Source organism: Olea europaea, chromosome 4 (assembly GCF_002742605.1).
Source record: "Olea europaea var. sylvestris chromosome 4, O_europaea_v1, whole genome shotgun sequence".
Lineage (NCBI taxonomy): Eukaryota > Viridiplantae > Streptophyta > Magnoliopsida > Lamiales > Oleaceae > Olea > Olea europaea.
This window is the reverse complement of record NC_036240.1, coordinates 10,616,218-10,626,691: the sequence shown is the minus strand read 5'-3', so window position 1 is coordinate 10,626,691 and position 10,474 is coordinate 10,616,218. Positions and strand designations below refer to the sequence as shown.

Here is a 10,474-nt window from a genome sequence, read left to right as displayed (position 1 = left end):
GTAGAGAGCTTTTCTCTTTGACCACTCACATTGGGAGTTCTTTCTTAAGAGCCAGACTTCTTTTTATCAAGGAGTACAGATCATGCATTAATGATGTAGAGAGTGACATCTTGCAGTGTGTCAAAAGCTCGTACTCTGAATTTGATTTAGCGGCTATGTTACTTCATGCTGTAGATCTTATTCAAGAGCTTCGGAATGGCTTGTGTTTTTCTAGGTCCAGTGGCCCTCGCTTCTTTTGCCACATTACATCCAGTGCCTCGTCACTGACTGAATTGTGGACGAACTTTATATCATCTGATGTTCATGGCGACATTGCCCAATTATGTGTTTATTGCTTGGTTTCAGAAAAAGAGAGGAAATGTGTGCTTATATCTAGATTTATACAGCTATCTAGCACCGAACTATAAGCCCATATTTCAAAGGATTGGACAGGAAAATTATTCTGATTCAATTCGAAGAATAAGAGAAAATATCCTAAAAAGTGCAAATTTAACATATATTTTCTGGAAAAATACTTTTGTCATATGATCAACATTGGTAATGACACCTCAAAGTGACTGCAATGAAATTTCGATAATGCCGTTTGTCAACTCTCAATTTCTAGACCAAAATGTTCCTTGAGAATATATTTGGAAACTCTTCCGAATCCCTTCTTCGCTTCTTCCATGTCCTTTAGTTTGGACACTTCCCGCTTTATCTGTTCGATCCTGCTCTGGACAGCATCAAGTACGGTGGTATTTGGATCTTTCAATGAGGCGTGTCTTGAGAGTTCAGACCTTTCCTTATCAAGCTGTTGGTAAAGATTTAGGATATAGTTCTTATGAGCAAAAAGCCTTTCCTCCGCAAGTCTGTATTCAAAATCCTGGGACTTCCTTAGTGCATGCAGAATTTGATCAATCTCATCCTCAAGTTTAAGTGATTCAACACGATGATCAAAAGTTGATGATAAAGGCTGAGGCGATCCAACTTTATGATCATGTGGCTCCTCATAATTTTGGAATCCAAATGCACATTTGCCATTTAGAGACAGCCCTACTATTTGTCAACAAGCATAGAAGCCTTTTGAGAGAAATCAACTTGTTCACAGCACAACATAATAAAAATTAGATAGGGCAGGTGAAGAAAACTCATTGGTTGATAAACTAGCAACTTCACCAGATAACATGAAGAAAATGAGGGGTTAATACTCCAGTGGTGCAACGCAGTTAAATTACAGTCCATGTCACTGAACCGGAGAACATATTTCTAAGCTTCTTTTTAAAACAGAAGATGGAACATATGAACAAATTCATCATATATTACTCCCTCCGTCCCAATTATATAGGCTGAATTTTCTTTTTCTCTTGTCACCTATTTCTTAATTTAGAATATTTTGTTTTGTTCATTTATCAATATACCCTTATTCAATTTTTCCCACTTAATATGTCAACTTCTTGAAATCATCCAAATACACATATTTCCCACTTCTTGGAAACATGAAACAACTCTCATTTCTTTTTCATCAAGTTAAATCATTCAAATTCTTTACTAATTTCAATTACTACTACATAATAAAAATTAAATAGGGGTCAACTAGGAAAAATCTTGACAAAAATTAATTTTCCAACGACATTAAAGAAGATTTATTAATCCGTGTGAAAAACGAAATAAGTATATATAATTGGGACGGAGGGAGTATGATGTACAATAAAAGGATATCCACGAATCAAAAAAAAATTCATTATGCATGTCACAAAAAGACACCCATGAATGAGCTTGCTTTTATTTTAACAAATTCATTTTGTATTATAACGTATTATAAAAAGATATCCACGAATCAGAAACAAAAGACTATATACGAGTTTCCTATTTATTTTAACAAATTCATTTTGTATTATAACGTATTATAAAAAGATATCCACGAATCAGAATTTTTTCCAGTAGTACATGTACTAGTTTCCTTGTTTTTCTTTGGTTTTTGATCATTAAAAGGCTAGAGCAGTACTACCTCCAGTAACTGCAGTGTCTTCCTCCTTCCAAATATCCTCAAGTTCAGTTCCATTCCTAAGCTGATGTAAATATCAGATTGGTTATGCCCATGGTTTATAGAACCTGGAAACATAAAAATATATGAACTTAAAAGGAAAAACATGTTCCTCGACCATTTTCTCATTGATACCTTTTCCATGGCCATCTCAATATGATGCAGCAACTGCTTTCCACTTGTTTTCTCCGATCCACGTAAAATACAAATACCAACATTCAGAATCTTCTCAATGTCATCCCGAGAATCAACTGATTTGCACTTTTGTAGAAGCCTTTCAACATGCAAAACGAGATCTGTCCTTGAATCACATCGACGGCAATAGTACTCAGTTTCCAAACCAATGGTTCCCCCAACTGTCCCAGCCATGTAAGCTCGTAGAGCACACTCAATATGTGCACTGTGTCCACAAAAATAGCCATCTATTTTAGCTTCACATCTAATGTTACTATAGCCTCCAAACGCCATTTTGATAGTCTTACAACAAAGAATACAACAACAATCTCTGCAGAAGCCAGGTTCACTGCAGCAAATATCACAAGACATGACATCTGAAACAGAGTCCTCTGTTGCAGATAAACTGTTGCAAACTCGGTTACCAGCCTTACAACAAATGTCATCAAACTGAGAGTCGGAACCTGAATGTTCTGCAGTTTCCCTGGGAGGTGTGAACAGTTCTATATCATCTACAAATACAACAAACAAACTTCATAAAGGTCTTAATTCAAGTCGCAGTAAGAATAAGCAATCTACCATCACTCAAAATGCTTTAAATGTGGTCCTCCATCATCAATAGCATTCATACTTAAACGAGCTATTTCACAGAAACTCTTGTCAAAAATAAAAATAAAAAATAAAATAAAATTAGAAAGCTCGTAGGCTCATCGTGGCTGGCTCATAACAAATCATGTTAATTTGTTGTGTTAGATCATCTTAAATTGAGACTCACACTAAGGTCCAGCTTACACATCTAAATGAAATATGTTTAGTACCTTCGATTTGACAAAAGTGAATACAAACAAGGATTGTGCTGAGTACACAATGATATATATATATATTCAGTCATTATTATGGGCCAATGGTGTGAAAAATAATATTCAAATATATAATTCTCCATGGAAAGAAAGATGACTCATTTACCAAATCCTCCCAAAATATACACAATTCAAGGAATTTAATCTATTGAAGTACCAAATACCAGAACTGCTAACCATTATAAATTTACAATAAGAGTAAAAAATAAAAAATATATATATAATAACCAAAATAAAAGCTACCTTTCATGCGTGATTTTGAAGGAATCTTCCAACTAAATGATGCAAAAAATGCGTTAACATCTGCATCAGGGAAGTTCTTCCGGATATACTGTTCGAGAGAGAGTTTGCTTGCAAAACCAGTTTTACGTCCACCCTCCCTGAGACGCGCAGGAGTATACATGTATCTATCCAAAAAATATCCAGAAGCAGCAATGCGTCCTCCCACCTTCCAGCTCCACTTATCACCAGGATAAGGCCAATCTTCGGGAGCATATGGAAGACCTTCACCCGAATCATAAAGAGAAACAGGATAGAGGGGCATGCCATTTTCCTTCAGCCCACATGAGCTGCCTTTAGTCACACTAGTACTGTCAATGTCCATAGACTCGCACGCTGACAGGTCAATATAAATGTCAAACTCTGCATAAAGCAATAGAAAAATCATAAAAAAAAATGGCATGTTATATAGCATTGAGAACATGAATATACTTAAATCCGTTAGAACAGGAAGTAACAAAATGGGAAACATTCACAGCATTCTGCAAAAATAAACAGAACATGTTACAGCGACAAGCTGGTTTTGATGGTATCGAAGCAATTATATGCATATTAGAATCCTGTAACCTGGACTTTCGAAGCCTATAACAAGCTTCTTAGACCTGAATCACTGATACTGCAGCAGTGACTCAAATCTAATAACATTGAAAAAACTTAAGGTGCAAGTACTAAACAACAAAATCTATCCTTCAGCTGAGACTGCAACAAATGAGAAGCACCTAAATATTAATTGGAATGGCTTTGGATCAAAGATGAGATCTCGTGGTGCAAAGTGGGTATCTGTAAAACCTTAGGAGTATAAAGTTCCCGTAAATAAATAGGAAAAAGTTCCCTTTCCAGCACATTCAGAACAAGTAGCCTCAAAACTAACAATATCATATGTAACTTTCTTGATTGCTTTCGGATGAGAAATTCTGTTAGTCTACTAAAAATGTAACTTTGCTGACTTTATTATAGATATTAAAACCTCAGAAGAAAATTTTTAATCAGCTCGATGAATTGTCAGGAATGTTCTTTTCTCTGCCTTCCCCTCTTTGCCATTTTTAAAAATTGTCCTTCTCCACGTACTTTGACAAGTGTTCAAGCTTCCTGTCTTTACTATTTTTAAAATTTATCATTCCCCGCCTAAATTAAAAATTTGACGAGCACAAGCACAAAAGCTCAAGCCATACACCTCCCAGAAATGTACTCTTACTCTGAGAATTGCACAGATTAGGGTTTCTGAAAATGGAAGCAATCCCCAAGCTAAAAGTAAAAGATCCTTTCACATAAGAAACCAAGAAACGATCAATTGTATGAAAACAATTAATTCAAAGTAAACAGCTCTGTCAGTAGCTCTCGGATTCAACGTGACTTTTTTAGAAATCAACGCCTCTTATTACCGTAATGTATTCTAGGAGAAACTTACAGACAAACAGCAAACAGCATAAACTAAGCAAAGATTGAAAACTCGATGCAAAAGGTATTTTCGAGTTGTAAAAAAATAAAAATTCAATTATATATTCAATTTAATTAAATAAAATCGAAAGTATATGCGAATTATAAATGTTTATATGCATCCAGTGAATTGTGAATATCATTCAGAAACCCTAAGAAGAAGAAATGAAAGAGGGTTTGAAGGTGGCCAATGTTAATTTTTATTCAGAGTATTTGAACAAGAATTTAGATTAAGGAAGAGTTCATACCAAATGAGAACACTCGGTTTTCAAATGACCAATTTGCCACAGTTCGCCAGCATTCTTGTAGGTATTCACCTTGGGTCTGTATTTTGTTCAATCCGTTTGAGATACGCTGAATTTGGCTTGATGGGGGCTGCTTGGGAGTTATGGATCACCGTCAGGGTATTATTTATTGAAGTATCAATTTTGGAGTCCACGAGTGGATTCATTTTAAGTGACTTTTAAGCCCTGTTTGAGCCCCATTTTTGTCAAGAAAATGTATTTTTGAATAGTATAATGATGTAAAATGTGTGGTTAAAAAATTAAAAAAAAAGTTTTAAATTTTCGTATAATATTATTTTATTGAAAAATGTGTGATTGAAATGATGTCAAAACACTGTTTAAAATTTTTTTTTTTCAAAAAAATGAGGCTCAAACAAGGGCTAAAATTGATAAGGACCCATTTTTTCAACCACTCATAAATGATGTCACTCAAAATTAGCACAAGAAAAAAAAAATGATAGAGGAAAAAAAATCCTCTCAAGCATGCCTTAAGAGAAGGCAAAATGCTACGTTTGCATTAGGGTTGGCAATGGTTCCGTTCGGGGTTGGTTAGTCCAAAATTATTACCAAACCATCAATTTTTTAGTCATATCATAACTGCACCATAATCACGTAAGTTGGTTCTGTTCGGCTCGGCTCAATTCGGATGATTAATAGCCACGAAAATAAATTAGTTTTTATAAATCTAACCGTCAGATTGGAAAAATAATTTATATATTAAAAAAAATCAATAAAAACAAAAACACAATACTAGCGAATTTAGTATCCCAAATGAAAATACAAACAATATCCTAATTCCCAAATGCAAAATTCAAATTTGACAAACAGTTTCCATATATATTTAATATTGTGGAAATTACACAAAACCATACATTAAAAATTCAACATTCTAAAATCAGATGGCAAGTTTAACAATTCAAAAATCAGGAATTTTTTTTAATCAATATTTTTATTAACCAAAATTCGAAACCCTATTCATTTCACTCCCCCAGTCTCATCGTCACTCTCCCTCTCTTCTACCATCACTCTCCATCTTTTCCCTCTCTTTCTTTCCATCTGCTCACCGTCCGCCAGAGACCTACCCATGCCACTTCAAAATGATGACACCGCGCCATCGCCACCATGTAGGTAGCACTACATAACGCAGCGCGATGTCCCACATCTCCGGTCAATCACCGTGATTTGCGGCGGTGAAATGACACCGCAGAGCTGAGCCACCACTCAGGCGACTCGCTTTGTGAAGAAGTCATGCGTCAGTGTGTGCCACATCTCCAGCGACACCACCGCTGCAGATTTGCCGTTTCTCGTCGCCGCCGTGGGCTGAGGACGAGTGTGATTGCTATCGAATCTGATCTTTTTGTTGCTTCTGCTTTCAATGTGGTTGATTTGGATGTTGTTAGTGTGTTGGTGGCGACGATCGTGGTGGTTTCTGGCGACGGTGTAGTTTGTTGATTTTGGAGATTGCTGTGACAGTGATTTTGCATTAACGTGAGGTGGTTTGGTTATTGTGATAGTGATTTTGGGTTGATGTGGTGTGTGGTGGTGTTTTGCAGTCTGTCGTCTCAACGGTGATCGTGGCGAGAGGTGGTTGGGGTAGGTGGGATGAGACGTGGAGGTGTTTGTGATCAATTATTTGGTTATGTGTGACCAAATAAATTGGTTAATTTGTGACCAATCAATAAATCGTGACCCATGGAATTTTTGATGGCGAAGGTAACGTTGGATATGGTGGTGTTGTGGTTCTGATGATAGCTGTGGTGGTGGACATTGTGGGTGAGATGGTGGCGATGGTTATGGTGATATGTTGTTGGCGCGGTTCTACTGAGGTGGTGGTGGATATGGCACAGCGATTTGTTGATTTGAGGTGGTGATGTTGTCGTCGAGAGATGGCGGTGGTCGCAAATGTTGATGGTGGTCACAGATTATTTGATTGAATGTGACCAGCGAATTAGTTAATCTGTGACTAATAAATAATATGTGGCCAATGAAAAAAAATTGTGACCAAGAAATATTGTGCGATCTAAAAAATTAATAATTTGTGACTGTCTTTTAAGTTGTGACCTATAATATTTGTGATCTATGACTTATAAATTTTTGATTTGTGACCCATAAAATTTTTGATTTGTGACCGAGATATAAGTAGTGACCAATAATTTGATAAGTTGTGACTAAAAATTAATCGTGACTCATAAATTTTTTGATTTGTGACCGATGAACGAGCTGTGATCTACAAAATTTTTGAATTGTGATCGTAAAATAATTTGTGACAAAATTTCTTATTCGTGACCAAAAAATAATAAGTGACTAATTAAATTGTTAATTTGCGACCAAATTAGATGTGACCAATAACAATTTTGATTTCGTGACCTATAAAATTTTTGATTCATGATCGAAAATAATATGTGACCTATAAAATTTGTGTTTGTGACTTATAATTTATTGAGTTGTGACCGAAAAATTAATCTGTGACCTATAAAATTTGTGTTTGTGACTTATAATTTATTGAGTTGTGATCAAAAAATTAATCTGTGACCTATAAAATTTTTGATTCATGATCGAAAAATAATATGTGATCTATAAAATTTTTAATTTGTGATCGAAAAATAAGTTGTGACCAATAATATGATAAGTCGTGACTAAAAATTAATCCGTGACTAATTATTTTTGGATTTGTGACCAATAAACAAATTGTGACTTACAAATTTTTTAAAATGTGATCGTAAAAAAATTTGTGACATAAAATTTTTGATTTATGACCAAAAAATAATATGTAACTAATTATATTGTTAATTTGTGGCCAAATTGTATAGATCTGTGACCTAAATATATTTAATTAATAAAATAATTAATTAACTAATTAAATTATAAATATTTTTTAATAAAAATTTGATTTTAGAAATTTGAAACTTGTTTTCTTTTTTTTGAAATGTGCCATAATTAATTTCTTAGTTATGAAATTTTCCCTTTAATATTTGTGTATAGGGTATAGAGTTACTGAGTTAGGTTAGTTGAACTTAGCGGGTCGATAATGGGCCATAATTTTTGGCTAGAATGAATCATAGAAAGAATAATGGAAAGCCCAATTGTCCAATTAATTTTTTTTAACAGGTAATCGATTCGAGGTTTGGCGACGGTATAATTACTATATCCGTCCTACCCCGAGCCGCAGTGGCGAATCCAGGATTCAAGTTCAGCTAGGGCGGTTTGACCATTGACCGGCGATCGTTGACTGTCGACAATCGTAATTGTTCGATCGTTTATTAAAATTTGGTTACATAATATTAAAAGTTATTCAATATATACGTAAATGCACTAAAATGTCAAAATATATAGTATAAAATTGGAATGCAAATGCAAATGATGATTACAAAAGATGAAAAGAACCCCCGATTTTTATATAGAAGTGATTTACCAAAACATAGCTGACTCTAGATAAGTATGGGACATTCTTTGTTGATTTGACTGGCTGACCAAAAGGTAGTGTGAGTTGTTACACAAATTTATATACCTATCATTATCTCTTAATCATTTTTCTTGGCAATTGGCATATTCATCTTCTTTTTCAATATTTTCCAGCTTCATTTACATTAATTAAGGGAACACAAAGTATGCTATTTTGTTAAACATCCATAGTACAACATGGATAATATTCATTCCTACTCTTCATTATTTTCTAGAACCGGAAGTGAATGTAGGTAATTATATTCTAAAATACACCAAAACTAACTTTGAGTGAAAATGATAAAATATGGGCGAAGAACTTCCAATATGCCACCAGTGACCAGTCAACTACCAAGCATAACGACAGACATAGTATTGATATTTAGAATTCAATAATATACTGAAATTGGTGTAACGTGCATCCTCTTTTTACCATTAGGTAATCTAAATTATCTAATAGTACAATGTTTAAACACGAGTTTCATTGTTTTTCTTCTTTAAGTTGAGCAATTCTTTTATGTAAAAAATTAAACTCATAAGTCCTGTCCCCACTATTTAGAAGCTAAAACCTCTGTTCTATGAAAATAAAATCCTGTCTATTAGCTTAGCTGTGTGAAAGATATAACAAATTATAATGTAATTCAAACAAACTTATTTTTAAGTCCAACAAAATATGTTAGCATTTTTACGCACTCTTCAAATTCCCATTCTTGAAAATTGAAATTTGTTAGCATTTTTACGCACATCAACACCAAAACCCAAAAAAATAAATAATAATAACAAAGATTGAAAGAAGGAGTAATCACTCACCGGACATTGACCGGTCCGAAAGTCTGATACCTGAAGTTCGTGGTGTGAATTTGGAGCAAGAAGAAGTGAGGATGAGGAAAAGCGTTTGGTAATTTGGGGGAAATTCAGAATTTCTTGCTGCTGCCTCTCGTGATTACTGACTCGTCTTCTGCTGGCCCTGGGAATGAAAAATGAAAGTTAAGGCCAAATAAAATGGGTTATGGACTACCGGGTTGGCTAATACTCTCTTGGGCTTCATAAATTAACTAAAAATCGGCCCAGAATTTAATATACTTAAGCCCAACAGCCAAACCCAACCAAAAAAATTAAAACCCGGCTGAGCGGCTCTGTCTTCATCTTCCTTCTTCAGAGAATCAGAGTTCTTTTGTTCTTCAGTCTTCTCCAATGGCGCAAGTCTGCAACTCCTTAGACCTTACTTACCCGGCGGATTTACAGATTCCGGCGAAGCCAGCATGCGCGGCCGCGCCCCCTCGCCGGGTGCTGGCTCCGCGCTTGCCGAGCCGAGGCATTGAAATCAAATATCATATTCACCTCATTGCGCCATCGATTCGACATTTTTCGTCCCATTCGATTTTATTAACCGCGATTTTCGATTTTGATGGTTCGAATTGCCATGGAGTACCATCCACAACACTTTGTATTTTATTTTCATGTATTTAAAATAAATAATATTATTAAAAAATAAGTAAATAAAATATTTTAATCTCGTCCTACTAGTGACTCCTAAAAGTCCTCGATGGGATGAGGATGGGAAAGTCTCCCACACATCTTATTGTCATCCATACCAATGTTACATCACCTGGTGAATTGACGCAAACTCGGATTGTTATGTCGAGCCAGCCAAGTCGGGCTATTGAAATCCTTAAAGCAAAGTCAAGTCTCAAATTTTGCAAGCTTGAAGAAAGTTCAAAAATATTTTAGTTATCTAAAGATAGTTAATAATTATTCCTTTTATATAATTAATCTATTTAACCTTAAAAAATAATAAGATTAGTAAGGTGCGCTTTTGACGCCTAGACCTACATTGTTCATGTCCTTTAGCGCCTAGATCTATTGTAGACGGTTCATATAGCGTTGAGTGTCTTTCTTATGCGTTCTCCATATGTAAGATGATTTCTTTATGTTGTAAAATTAATGTGATTTGTGCAATGAACTATCAATTATAA

The 10,474-nt window shown here is 34.9% G+C and overlaps 1 protein-coding gene across 5 annotated transcripts; it reads right to left on the bottom strand.

The window, feature by feature from the left end:
* Positions 1-424: 424 nt before the first annotated feature.
* Positions 425-5,182, bottom strand: LOC111393614 (protein OBERON 2). 5 transcript variants are annotated; one of them, XM_023019226.1, is made up of 5 exons: positions 5,022-5,182; positions 3,301-3,699; positions 2,159-2,709; positions 1,988-2,048; positions 425-1,035 (listed from the first exon to the last, which is right to left on the bottom strand). In XM_023019226.1, the coding sequence occupies exons 2-5, from the start codon at positions 3,659-3,661 to the stop codon at positions 587-589; spliced, it is 1,422 nt and encodes a 473-aa protein (XP_022874994.1). In that variant the 5' UTR covers positions 3,662-3,699; positions 5,022-5,182; the 3' UTR covers positions 425-586. The 5 variants fall into 5 exon arrangements, with proteins under 5 accessions (XP_022874994.1, XP_022874997.1, XP_022874996.1 ...); XM_023019229.1 differs by having other exon boundaries at positions 425-1,032; XM_023019228.1 differs by having other exon boundaries at positions 3,301-3,672.
* Positions 5,183-10,474: the final 5,292 nt, after the last annotated feature.